This window comes from Nothobranchius furzeri, chromosome 17 (assembly GCF_043380555.1).
Source record: "Nothobranchius furzeri strain GRZ-AD chromosome 17, NfurGRZ-RIMD1, whole genome shotgun sequence".
Classification (NCBI taxonomy): domain Eukaryota; kingdom Metazoa; phylum Chordata; class Actinopteri; order Cyprinodontiformes; family Nothobranchiidae; genus Nothobranchius; species Nothobranchius furzeri.
Genome location: NC_091757.1, coordinates 38829567 through 38843375, shown reverse-complemented (window position 1 = coordinate 38843375; position 13809 = coordinate 38829567). Strand labels below are relative to the sequence as shown.

The 13809-nt window shown below is 46.1% G+C and overlaps 3 protein-coding genes across 4 annotated transcripts in view; 2 read left to right on the top strand and 1 right to left on the bottom strand.

Moving 5' to 3' along the window:
- LOC139063608 (oocyte zinc finger protein XlCOF6-like) overlaps positions 1-13809 on the bottom strand; it is a 173689-nt gene that overhangs the window by 159706 nt on the left and 174 nt on the right. The gene's annotated exons all lie outside the window — the stretch shown is intronic.
- Positions 94-4613, top strand: LOC139063612 (uncharacterized). Its single transcript, XM_070545992.1, has 3 exons — positions 94-227; positions 323-351; positions 486-4613. Exon 3 carries the CDS (start codon positions 506-508, stop codon positions 1919-1921), a length of 1416 nt encoding a protein of 471 aa, XP_070402093.1. The 5' UTR covers positions 94-227; positions 323-351; positions 486-505; the 3' UTR covers positions 1922-4613.
- On the top strand, positions 4654-12744 carry LOC139063618 (uncharacterized). 2 transcript variants are annotated; one of them, XM_070546003.1, is made up of 2 exons: positions 4654-5586; positions 11427-12744. In XM_070546003.1, the coding sequence occupies exons 1-2, from the start codon at positions 5437-5439 to the stop codon at positions 12105-12107; spliced, it is 831 nt and encodes a 276-aa protein (XP_070402104.1). In that variant the 5' UTR covers positions 4654-5436; the 3' UTR covers positions 12108-12744. The 2 variants fall into 2 exon arrangements, with proteins under 2 accessions (XP_070402104.1, XP_070402105.1); XM_070546004.1 differs by lacking the exon at positions 4654-5586 and adding an exon at positions 11200-11332.

The following is a 13809-nucleotide window of genomic DNA, read 5'->3' as shown; positions in this document are numbered from 1 at the left end:
AACTTAATGAGAGATGGACGAGACACGACAAAATCTTTCTTGCACTGTTACACCTGATGTAAGGTTCTCTGACGTTCTGCTTCCAGAACATGCCAAGACGCAGGAGACTGTTCACCGGCTGGGCAAAGCTGGTCCCTCCGCCCGCCCGAACGGGCCCGCATTAGTCGGGTGCCGCCGGTCGGACACGGTGGGGACTAGTGGCAGCGGTTCGGTGCCAGCTGCACTGGGTCAGAGGTGGTTCTGGTCTGCAATTCATGATGTGAATTCAAACAACATGCTGTTTACAGTCATAACGCTTTTTCTTTACTTTTATTTCTTCCAGGGGGTCAAAAACCCACCATCAATATCAAGGTTTGAAATAAACAACACTTTCTCTGCTGCTTTTAAGCTGAATAAATCTCTTGAGCCTATGGTTAACCTCTCTGACAAACAGGTTGTGCTTAACCCTTTGGTTCCTGATGCTTCTTCTCTGTCATCCATGTTAGAGGCTGACCATCCCTCCAGCATGGGTGTGAAATCTTCAGGCTGTGATCCACCACTTCAGTCAGAGGTCTGCTTTACTCGTCAGTCCGCCTCATGCACAAACCAGCTTCTTTATCGGGGCGTGATGGAAACGTCAGCCGCCGTGAAACACTTGTGGTCTCCGGACGGAGCTACCATGCCATTTGCAGGGTTTGTGCCCGGACATCTTGACCTTTGTGTGAATGACCTTGTCACTTTTCAGTTTGTGACCTCTGCTAATACGGTGGCCAATTCTTTTCTCCTTTCACAGGGGTGTGACTTAGTCTCTGGCCTCTGTGTTCTATTTCCTGTGATTTCTCTTACAGGTGACCACGACGACGCGGAAAACCCTGCGGTTTCCAGCAGTCCTGTGGTCAGTGGCGATATTGAAGGTGGCTCAGTGGTTGCTGCGCACACCTCTCTCACGGGCACGGGATGGCCACCCGGCCCGGGAGCAGTAGGTGCGTGCAGTAATGCTCTGCTCGGGGCCCCTCCTGACAAAAGGGGGGTGCCGGGTGGCGCTGAGTTTTCCGTTGCGGACTTCAGGCTGTTCGGGGGAACCCCTCCTCCGAGCGGGCGGGTCATTGCAGGACTCGACACTGACCTTCCACCAATTCAGCTGACGACATTGACCTCCGACCCGGGGTTAGGTGCTGCACCTTCTACGGGGCGGAGTTCTAGTCAGTCTGTAACTACTCTGGTTAAACCGGGTTTTTCTGATTCTGTGTGGGAACCTCCATCATTCTTGGGAATAAAGTATTCTTGGCTTCAGTTTTCAGGACAGAACATGTTCCTTTCGATAGTGTCATGTCTGTATCTGATTCTAAACATGGCTAGGTTTGCTTTGACACCCGTGACACAACCATCATTGGATCACTCCTTTTCAGAACCTCCAAGTCCAACACCTCCAGGTCTTTGGACATCTGAACACCTACTCTTTCAGCACGATCCAGGTGACAATGTGCATCTTCTTGGTAATAGGGCTTTTAAGAGCTTAAGAACTGTTCTTTGTTATGCTTCTCCTGTCTCACAGACATGGCTTAAGTTTGAGCAACAAAAGGGGGGTGGGGAGCCTCCTCCTGCTTTGCGAGCATCATTTTCGCATTTCCAGTTCACTACTATTTCTGATCACAACAAAGTCGCCTCCGTAAAGCTGCAACACAACTTTGAGCAGGTAAAATCAGGTTCTGATCTAACAGCTAAACCATCAGCTTCGCTCGAGTACCGGACGGAACCCTCAGGTAAATTCAAACAAGTTTCCCTGTGGGTTCGTAACACAAGATACAAACAGTTTGATAACCAAATCGCTTATGAGCCTGCTCCCACAGATACGTCCAAACTCGTGTCTCTGTGGGTCCGCAATACCAGATTCAAAACGCTTACTGAACAACTCTATTCTGACCGAATTCTTTTCCACTAACTGGTGGACCGTTACAAATTATCTCGTTTGTGGGATGAATTTTTAACAAATGTGATATCCTTTGAATTTTTTTTTCAGGTTACCTGCCTCCAGCCAGGGTCCTGTTACTAACTCACATTTTTAGGGATTACTAACCTACTGATTGACATTTTTGGAATTGATTTACATCTCTATCTTTTATTAGTGCTTTGTGTAGCATGATTATATTTGATTACAAAGTTAATTTTATTTTGTTACTATTTCCCTTAAAGGGCCACAAGCCAATTTGCCTTTCATTTTCATGATTATTTCTTTTATATATATGCCTTTAATTAATGCAGCCTGCTGAGTTTCACATATCAGTTAGGATTTACTTTCTTTTATTTGTGTTTTCTCTGCATCACGTTTTTACATGACATGTAGAGCAGGGTGCAGAACATTTCTTCTTTAGATAATTCACAAAAGGCATCCACATTTTCCCAGAGGCACCCATAGATAGGTTTTGATTGATTTCTTTGAGTTGCATCAAATGCTATCTATCGTGTGGGCTGTCTCACTTTGTCTCCTTCTCCGAGCTCGTATGGACTACATCCCATCAGAGGGGTCATCTTCACCATCCTTCAACTGGTTTCCTGTCGCATGGGGCTTCGGTCGTGGTTCGAGATGGGTCGAGGTCTGCGCTGGACTTCGCCTGGACTACGCCTGAGGAATACATCACCTGCCCAGCTCCGTGTGGCACACGAGCTGCTTATCCTTTGCATTATTGCTGATGAAATTAACTGCTATTGAAATAGCTCTGCTTTCAAGATTCCCTAAGTGGATTACTTTACAATGATTGCAACAGTTTTGGCCTTAATCATCTGATCAGGATAGACTCCCTTCTACACGAGACCCGTGGTGACGCTTCATCGTTCCTGCCTTCCTCTGGGATGTCTACCTTCACGAGTACATCAAGTTATTGTGGTTGTGACGTCAGGTGGCCTCTGTTGACCACCATGTCGTCACAAAAAGGGGGATCTGTAACATGAGGAAATATGGGTTTTCTGGCACAATGGTGGTGCTGGACTCAGCTGGGTCAAAGCTGGGTCATTGAGAACTTTCACCCACAGATTAAGACCTGAACGCCAGCGAGTCTGGGAGGAAACCATAACATCAGCCACCTGCAGTCTACCAGAAGATGTTTCCATGAGTTGTACCCAGACCAAGTCAAAACATAAAGTTTAAACTTCTTTTTCTTGATTTTAATGTTAAAGTAACCATTATCATTTTGCTCATTATAAATGTGTTTAATCAAATGAATGACTATTATGCTTTGGGGTAATTATAATGGATTAATGAATCCATTCTTAAATAGTGTTAAGAATGTTTGGTACTGACCTTCACACTCAAGCACACAAACATTCACACACATCTTCCCACAGTAAACTCCAGACACATTTGATGACGCACACGTTTGCTTTGAGAAGAGAAAGGTTTTTGGTAAGTTTCTGTCTTATGATGCCAGTTCGGGCTTGACAACGAAAGAGAGAGAACCAAAGGGGGGGCAGAGCCGGCTGGCTCGTTTCTCCCCCCTTTCACGCTGTTCCTGCCAAGCCAGGCAGAATAGCTGAATCGCGACTTCTAACGCAGACTCATTACCGAGTCTTTTGATTTCTGAGTGAATTAACTTAAGAAAGCGCGTCGACAAAACGCTTTACCATCAACGTGTACCGAGGGCAACTCTGGACCGGTTCCGTTCGACACCTACGTCTTCCCTGTCAGCCGTTGAGTGTCATCTGGATGAACCACAACATCCTCCACGGCCCGGATCCGAAAGAGGGTCCACAAGCGTTCGGTGAGACAGAACACGGTGTATAGCGTTTTGATGCATCTTTTCCAACTAAACCTAAGTTTATTCAAACCATCACTTTTCACTCAGACACCTGTTTCTTCCTGAAGCAAAATCAGATGCACACACGCATCCATCTCACCTCATCTCACCACACTTTGCACCCACACGCATCCATAATCACATCATATCACTCTCACAACTCACAACATTCCCAATCTTCATAAGTTCACCAGAAGGTCTGTTGAATAAAGATTTTCGATTCCTCCAGACCTGTCTTATTATATAATAGCAGTTCTGGATTACATCTCAAATCTGTATGTTAGTGAAACCAGGCTTCAGGGTTCAGCTAGAGGTCTGTGTGTGGTGATTTGACTCCTGATCTCATGCTGCCATAAATGATGTGTGTGTTTCAACTAATCTGCTATCCATGACAAATTTATGTTGTAGTTTAACCTTGTATCGACTTTTTATGGTGTAGCCCAGGATGTGATAAGAACTTCAGGGACACGAATAGAGATGCTTATGTTTGACTTCCTTTGATCTGAGCTGAAGAAGGAAGAAGGAGGAGGGAAGACCCCCGCCCATCTGGCTGATACCGGAGGGGGCTGGGAGAAGACCCAAGGCCAGAGAATGCTTCCGAGGCAGGGGTTGCCATGGAGACGGAAGGGGGGCCAGAGGAGAGAGTGAGAGAGAATAAAAGTGTGATGGCTCCGGGGGCAGGGGCTTTTTGTCTCTCAGGCTTTTTGGGTGTTGGGGAAGAGTTCGGAGGACAACTGTAACGGTTGAGTGATCTGACCCGCTGCGTCGGGAAATCTGGAATATTTTTACTTCATCATATAAAATAAAATATTTGCTCCTTCATATAAGGGGCTTTAAACGGAATTTCCAGCCTGGGGTCTCCAGTCGTGTCGTGTAACAGCTGAGAAGGTGAGGCGCTGGTTACTTTTTATCCCACTCCAAGAGGTTTACATTTAAACTTAAAGTCTTTAGCCTGGGCATAGCATAAGCTGCAGGTGACTGAGTTGTGGTGAAGTTATAACAAGAGTCTTCCTTTGTGCTGCTAAAGTAAGTTTGCCAGAGTCTAAATCTAGGTAAAGATGATCGCTGATTAGCTCACAGAGGTGTAAGCTCAGACTGGATTCACGCTCACGCACAAATAGAAGTACAAGTCAACCCTGAGACGTAGTGTTTATTAAAGAGTCAGCTAGTTTGGGAGGATGACTTGTAACATGGCGCCCAATAACGTGGGGCTGTGATTTCGCAGTTGAGTAAACAACCTGTTGTGAGCTTAGAAAGTCCGGAACTGGGAAAATTGTCCGCAAGGGCGGCCAATTTGTCCCTAAGGAGCCGGCTATATTGGCCGAAGGGGGCCGCTTAGGGAGCCTATGAGTTTAGATTCTGAAGTCCAGTAGCTGGAAGTGTGTTGGAACGCACTGGTCCGGTTGGATCGGTTCCGTAGAAGTGCGTTTCTCTCCACCAGGTGCACACGGCGCAAAGGGGTTTTGTGAGAACCTCTTAGCAGAATTCTCACACGCAGGAAAGTGAGTGGCCTCGTAAAAGATTCTCACAAAATAGAATGAAGTCGCAGGTTGCAATTCCTGACCTCGTGGACGTAATCCGGGGCAGAACAGCTAGGTTGCTGCTGGTGTGTGTGCACGCACACCCTGCCTTTAAAGGACAACGATTTTGATGCGAGGTGATCTTTATGAGTAAAGATACTCGTGTAACTGAGGGAAAATTTAGGGATGGCTGCAGTAAGCGAGGGAGGAAGAACGCGGTGAGAGGATGGCTGATATTGAGAGCTTGTGGGCTCGTGACGACCCAGCTGGAGTGGGAGCGATGTTTTCTAACAGAGGTTAGTGAGTTACGCTCAGCACGTCTAGCAGATGGGTCAGATATTGATTTTCAACCCGCGTTCAATGATAAAATGCCCGCTTTATGCATGCCTGCGCCGAAATATGCTAGTTGGTTGTGCATTTCAGACTTGGTGGAGCTTGTGCAAAATAATCTGTCTGATTTTACTCATCCAGCAAGCCTTGTGCCAGATCATGATTTTCAGGTGGGGGTGAGAGGAGCTGTTGTAGATGTGGATAAAGAAATGGACAGGATTGTTCAGGGAGCTTTGATTGATTAGAAAAAGAAAGCCCTTCTCAGACGGGAGATGAAAACTATTAACTTTGCCAAAAAATCAAGGATGATTGTGGATTGTGCAAAGGAGAGCTATATGTAATTCAAGCTACCCCTCCCCCGTGTGTGCCTCAGAATCCAATGGGCAGGGGGGTGGAGGATTGGAACGAGTTACTTGTTGATCTGAAATATAAAGTTTCTGGGATATCAATACACTCCTGAAGGGAGAAAGGTAGATGTGAAAGTTTTTGAAAACATCACGCTGCCAAAAAACCCTGCTACAGCTTGAAGGAGTGCTGGAAAGCTGGGGTTTTATGGTGAAAATATACCAAAGCTGTCAGAAAGAATGCAGTCTCTCCAGGCCTTAAAGCGAGGGCTTAGAAGCAAGGGGGGGGGGAGACTGATGAATAATGACCGTGTGCTCACAGAGGAGAGTGAGTGAGGTCATTGAACTTTGTAAAAACAGTCACTGTGCTTTTGAGCACAGAGACACAGAAAAACACAGAATGATGTTATGGCATTCTGGGCATGGATTAAATATGTAAATAACAAGAGGACCTCTCAGAGAAATGGGAGAATTGCAGGTTCTGCTCAGAAAGCAGAGCTCACAGCTGTATTAGAAGCTATGGGTACATCATGTGCGCTGAGAAAAGGTAACTTCCAGGTTCGACACCAGCCGGCCCACACACTGAGTGACACCTCTGCTGCCAGAGGAAATGCTGAGGTGGACAGGCTAGTGCAGACCAGAAGGGTGAGATTGGTTTTGCATGACAGTACAGAATCTGACTACGACCTGGTGGAGAAGCTGCATGAAACTTTGGGGCACCCTGGCTCTCAGAGGCTGAAGAAGTGGTGCTTGCAGAATGCAGTTTGCATCCCCCATTTGGACTCTGTGCTGAGAGATGTTAAATCACACTGCGCTCTATGCTTAGAGCTGGGTAAACAACCCACAGAGAAAGTGATTGGCGACCGTATTGGTCCAGAAGGTTTGACCTCTGTCTCTTGTGACATTGGAGAGCTAAAGAGAACACGAAGGGGCAATAAGTATTTCCTGGTGGTCAAAGGGAACAGGGGGGAGAGTATAGGGGGTATGTTCCCTTTGCCCAATATGACAGCAGGAAGGATTGCAGATTGCCTAGCGAGAATCCTGGTGTGTTATCCACAAATAAAAGCTATCAGGATGGATAATGCACCACATTTCAAAAATAAAGTTGTTCTGGAGCTACTGGAGAATGAAGGACTGATAATCCAGTGGTCCATTCCTTACAAGCCACACACAAATGGAGTGGCTGAGAGAGCAGTTCGCACCGTTAAAGAAGCGATAAAAACCTTGAACTTGAAGGAATGGGATTCTCCAGGAGCAGTTCTGGCTATTAATAAGGCTCTATTAGAACAGCCTTTAAGACAAGAAACTGCTAAAGACACACCCTCTGTCTCTCCACAGAGAGAACAAGAGAGAAGCTTCCTGCATAAAAGACCCCAGGATGGAAAAGTTGAAAAGATTGAGGGGAACCATGAAGGGAACACAATCAGATGTGCAACCCCTAACCAAAAAACAGTTTGGCTTGGAGACTGTAAAGAAGTGGGTCCCACTAAATGAAGGTGGAATTGCATCCCCAATATGGCTGCTGAGTGCATCAAGCTCAGGGGGGATTACATTAGGTAAAGTACAAGGGCAAAGTTGTGATGAGGAGTGCTTCAGCTGGTCAGTTTACAGACCTGGTACATGCGCAAACTGTGGCAATGAAGTTGCTGAGATAAAATGGGAAGGCCCGAGATTTCTTAAAGACAAAGTTCTGAGAAAAAATCCTTCACCCACAAATGCTGTGGAATTACATGGTGTGATGAAAGTGGCGTGGTGTGCAGATTGTTGGATGAGTAAAGCAGGCAAAACAAGAATTGGTCGTTTGGATCATCATAGTGTTGATGAATCTAGAAAATGTTGCAGAGTGGACAAAGGAAGACTCTCCAGTTGTTCCAGTTCATGTGGGGTGCGAATTTACCCGGTGGTGTTGCTGGTTCCTGAGATGAGTCACCTGTCAGGCTTGACATGCTCCCAGGCATATTGGGAGAATTGCTTTAAAGAGATAGTGTGTACTAGAAAGGGAGGGAGTTTGAGTGAAACTTTCTCACCTTGGGGAAAGGTGCTGTGGGAAGCTACTGAACCACAGCTGTGTTGGAGAGACAGGCGAGGCAAGTTTCCTATAACCACTGACGAGTGGGAAAGGAGACAGGTTCGTCATGAGACAACAGATAAGGATTGGTACACCTCAGCTACTGTACCAACATGTAATGACTTGTCAATAACCAGAAGTCAGACGCAAGTATTAGTTAAAACAGAAAAAGGCTGGAGGAAGCTGGATGTTTGGAGAGACTCACTCAAGAAGAGTGATGGTGTTTTAATAGCAGTAAACTTGGAGTGGGATCGGCACGCGGAGACCCCCGGGCTATTTACAAGGGACACCGTGGCTGCGCCAAGGCCACAGGTGAATTGAGAAAAATGTGTATGATGAAGCTCTCTGCCTAATTCTCCTCGTCTCTACAGGCAACAGAGATTCATGGATTCCTGCGGAGAGTGGGAGGAGGAGGAGCTAGATCGGCTCCTCACACGACCTCCTGATAAGACTTGCTGGGAGAGTTGGAGAGGAGGTATCTTATGTTGTATCGGCTTATTAATCTGTGTGGTAGCGATATCTTTTATCTCAATGCCTGTTTCACGAGTTGTAACACTCAAGACCACGGCTGTGGTTAAAGGGTGGGTTCACAAGCGACCAGGAACCCTAGACCTGCCTAGAGTGTCGTGCTTGACTCCTCATGAGGAGAACTTTAATGCCACTCAGTGGATGGAATATTGTAAGGCTGTTACACAGGGCTGTCCAATCCCTGATCCAGGCGAGGCCTGTAGACCCACATCTACCGGCTGGCTGATGTGGTTAGAGCAGCTTAATAATGTCACCGACAGCCATAATTCTACTTATGGGCTGTTAGGATGGGAGGAAGGAAAGCTTAAAGTGTGGGATTTCACAGTTGATGTACAACCTGTGGAATGTATTACTAAAATCTACCATTTTGGGGTACTAACTGTCTGGGGAGAATATATAACTGGTTTTGATAAGGTTTCTGATTGCATGATATTCAGACTCCTTGCGTTCCCGAATGGAACTGCAGCTGGGAATGATAGCTGGGCAATGGAGGGGGGTTCCCTACCCCCCATGTCGCAGCTGATTGCTCCACAAGACGCAGACACGGCTGTGACCCCTCACTTGAGGAGGCAGACGCGTGCTGCTAAGGCGCAGACGAAAGGCCACAGGCTTCCTAGTCCACAGAGTATTTGGTTGGACAGAACTAAAGCTTTTTCAGCTTACAAAATGATCCCTTTAGGAAAGGGAAAACAACTGTTACCCATGACATTGCATGTAACCCCAAAGGGAGTTAAATTAAACTTCATTCATGCTCCGCATGTGCTGAACAGGAGCCTGATAGATGGAATGACAGAATATTTTATGATCATCCCACGTCTGGCCTGGGACAAAGGAGAGGCGGACAGCGTGTGGAGATGTATTAAGAAGTTAACTAGTGACCCAAAATACCCCAGAACATGGTGGAATAATTATATATGGGAGTTAATGTCCTTAGGTGGACATGTACGAGGTCCTTTTCCTGGTATGATTCCGAAAACGAGTCATGATGCATGGCTTGTGAATAGCACATCGAAGAGATGGGCTCTGAATGTGTCATATGAAATGTGGACGGAGGATGTTCATGGCTTAATGGGACATTTTGCCCCAAACGGGTTCGATAAGCCAGGGCGAGTGACAGAGTACGATGTCCTTTTTGGACAATGGTGGGCTACCAATCTGACAGAAGGGGTGTTAGAATGCAGGCCTAAAGAGAGACTCGGCTCTACAATCTTTTGGATGGCTAATTTACTGGCGTTGTTGAACCCAGCTACAGTCCCAACGATTAAAGATGTAAATGTGAAAAAAGGTGTAAATATGACTCCTCCGTTCGTGAGGATGGAGAAACATGGCAGTTTAATAGAACTGACTATGGTCCGATCTCAAGGTCCGCATCTAGATGATTTGTACTCCACCCCAGCTTATTCAAAGTTTCGGTTTATGAATATGACATGGGGGCATTATACTGGAGAGCTGCGAGACTTGGAGTATGATTATGCGTATCGCGAACAAGCTTTACGATTCAGGGAAGCACATTGGGTGCGAAATTCTCTGTTAACCAGGTGGTGTAGGTCTGATGCGTGCTTCAGGACTTTGGCCCAGCCCGCTACGAAGATTGCTGTTAAAAATGGGAAAAATGTGTATAATCCTTATGAACTGGGCGGCTTTGTTGACCCTCACGGTTACCCCCACTGGTGGCACTCAAATTGGAGCGCTTACGTCGTCTGGGACTCAGAGAATTTCCCATCATTAGGAGTAGGATGGGGTTACTTTGCCAACTCGAAAGGCCCCAAGGCTTGTTTTTGTCAGGAGGACATAGATGCTGTTGAATACAGGAGCGACTTGGGTATATGGCCCTTTCAAGCATGGATTCCTGTTGGTGGGGGTCGTTGGGAGCAGAACTGTTCTGGTTCCTTTCATTTTCCCAATCGGACAGGCACATGTTGGTTGAGTGAAAGAGCTAGGATGTCTGATTGGCAATTTGTCCAGAAGGGTTTTAAAATTATTGGCCAAGGATTAACCTTAGGTATCAGAGAGGCCGTTAAGGTAGTCGCCCAGGGGGCAGTGGGTGTTGCCTCTCTGGTAATCTCTGAATTATGGGTTTACGCCAAGGTCCCTGTGATCGTAGGAGGGGTCCTGGTGATGTTATCTGTTTGTGTTAAACTCATGCATCTTTTGAAGTGTTTTGCCAGCTGCAGCAGGAGATCTGCTAATCAGCCCCGATGGCAGGAGGAAGGGCCTCCTGAGTCAATTAGATTGGGACCACGTGGACGCCGGGCACTGAGGAACAGAGCTGCACGCAGGTAGCATCTCCCTTGTAGAGAAAATTCTCAAGGAATCATGGCCCGTGCAGAATCTCCACGTGAGGTATTTGAGGAAGCAGATGAGGATGTGCTGATTACCTCGGTAAGACTGTCTCTATTGGGTTAATCTTACCGGCGAGATATGCTAATATTAGATGCACAAGAGGCCTAACTGAGGACTCTTGGAATGTTGATGTGATAACTTCTGCTTAATGCATGATGAGAGAATGATTGGTACATCCTGTTATCTGATCAGGATGGAAAGGCCCACTTATTCATTGTGGTTACTAATTTGCATGCTGTAACTTGTGTAATTCCTGCGGGAAGCAGTGAAGACCTGTGACCTGCATTTTAGGTCTCTAGGATTTTTACATACCTATTAGTGGTATGTTTGATATCATTATATGAATGTGTTGTACTAACAGAATTAATGCTGAAGAAGTGTCTGGCTGCATTCTGTGAGAAAGGCCTGACCTCATGATCACAGATGATGGTAGGGTGCCGCTGACCCCTAGTGGGGTCATAAAGGTCATGCATGACTGGTACCAGAACCAAGGTCTGTTTAGTCTCTCTGTGTGTGTTTTTAGGTTGATAAATCAGAGGATCTATTGTCTGGCCCAGACTCTCAGGAGATGCTGGTGCTGCCACCCAGTGGACAGAAGCCGCTGGTGAACAAGCAACGTCGGCTTGGGGTGATGCCACCCAAGAGAGTTTCACTTTACGGGCTGGTGGATGGTAAACCTGTAAGGATAAACCCGAATGGACCGTGGAACGCACATGTTTGGGAACGTATTGTGTTGGTCTCTGATGGTACCAGTCATAAAGGGACTCGAGTGGCGAGGAGGGAGAAGATTCTTCAGAGAATTACACGCTCGACTCTAGTTAAGCATTTTGATTGTGTCAGGCGCGATGTGTCGCGGGGCCAGACGCGCTTGCCCTGTCAACTCTCACTTTTCAGAGAAGGCGACGTAGATTGGTGCTGGATCAGTACACCCCACAACGACTACGTGCAGGAGTGCGAAGAACCAAGGCGTGTGGTCAGGATGCAACCATCGCCTGCCAAGGTGGACGTTCCGATGCAGGAAGTGAGCCCTCCGGAGTTCGATCTGCGTCAGCAGCTTCAGGCCGCTCCGTCTGTCCAGGCCATGGTGCCACCAGTGATGAATGCAATAAATCCACATGTTTGCTTGTATCCAGGAAATTTGAATATGCAGTATTTTCCGCAGTTTATGCCATTTCACGAAGCCTGGTTTCAAGGGGGGTGTTGAATAAAGATTTTCGATTCCTCCAGACCTGTCTTATTATATAATAGCAGTTCTGGATTACATCTCAAATCTGTATGTTAGTGAAACCAGGCTTCAGGGTTCAGCTAGAGGTCTGTGTGTGGTGATTTGACTCCTGATCTCATGCTGCCATAAATGATGTGTGTGTTTCAACTAATCTGCTATCCATGACAAATTTATGTTGTAGTTTAACCTTGTATCGACTTTTTATGGTGTAGCCCAGGATGTGATAAGAACTTCAGGGACACGAATAGAGATGCTTATGTTTGACTTCCTTTGATCTGAGCTGAAGAAGGAAGAAGGAGGAGGGAAGACCCCCGCCCATCTGGCTGATACCGGAGGGGGCTGGGAGAAGACCCAAGGCCAGAGAATGCTTCCGAGGCAGGGGTTGCCATGGAGACGGAAGGGGGGCCAGAGGAGAGAGTGAGAGAGAATAAAAGTGTGATGGCTCCGGGGGCAGGGGCTTTTTGTCTCTCAGGCTTTTTGGGTGTTGGGGAAGAGTTCGGAGGACAACTGTAACGGTTGAGTGATCTGACCCGCTGCGTCGGGAAATCTGGAATATTTTTACTTCATCATATAAAATAAAATATTTGCTCCTTCATATAAGGGGCTTTAAACGGAATTTCCAGCCTGGGGTCTCCAGTCGTGTCGTGTAACAGCTGAGAAGGTGAGGCGCTGGTTACTTTTTATCCCACTCCAAGAGGTTTACATTTAAACTTAAAGTCTTTAGCCTGGGCATAGCATAAGCTGCAGGTGACTGAGTTGTGGTGAAGTTATAACAAGAGTCTTCCTTTGTGCTGCTAAAGTAAGTTTGCCAGAGTCTAAATCTAGGTAAAGATGATCGCTGATTAGCTCACAGAGGTGTAAGCTCAGACTGGATTCACGCTCACGCACAAATAGAAGTACAAGTCAACCCTGAGACGTAGTGTTTATTAAAGAGTCAGCTAGTTTGGGAGGATGACTTGTAACAAGGTCTATTTGAGCAAGAACAGCATATCAACTGTTATATATTGTCCCACAAAGTTGCCAATGTGATTGTTATTTCCTGTTTGTCAATTTTCAAAATCATTAGTTTAACTTGAAGAATTAAAACTTTTAATCGTCAAACTGGTTTCCTCATTGAACTGAAACACAAACACTCAGATATTATCGGCAGTTTATCGATGAAAACAACCTTTGAGTCTTATGAACAATATAAAATTTGGTTATTGATTTATTAAAAATTAATATTCCGAATTAATACGTAGCATGGTTCCTCTTTCATAAAAGAGCATAAAACCACAACGCTACACCAACCAGGTGGGTTTTATTTGTGACGTTTCCGTAACTTTATAAAAGCTGCTGTTGCAGATGATCAGACTGTCTCCTCCTTTCGGTTCTCTGCTCTCCCTTCGCGGTTCGCTCCGTTTCTTTCAGTGACGCTGCAAAGCTGGTTTCCCTCTAATAGCGATTTTTGGAGTAACATGAATTACATCATGTGATACCTCGTTGGAAAGCTGGTTTTATGTATTTTTAGCAACCGTTTGAATTATTCTTATTCGATTAGTAATTCAGAAGTTATGACCCGGAGAATCTAGAGTGAGAAACATCCGTGATTCTTTGTGAGTTTCTTCAACACTTCAGGAGAAGTCTCTCTCATGTCTCATTTTCTGTCCCAGACATGCAGGTACCTGACTCTGCTCCACAC

Bases quoted from the DNA above. Each gene is read 5' to 3' on its own strand.
- LOC139063618 (XM_070546003.1), top strand. From the start codon at position 5,437: ATGAGTAAAGATACTCGTGTAACTGAGGGAAAATTTAGGGATGGCTGC. The intron at 5,587-11,426 runs GTTAGTGAGTTA...GTGTGTTTTTAG, and splicing joins AGCGATGTTTTCTAACAGAG to GTTGATAAATCAGAGGATCT.
- LOC139063612 (XM_070545992.1), top strand. From the start codon at position 506: ATGGGTGTGAAATCTTCAGGCTGTGATCCACCACTTCAGTCAGAGGTC.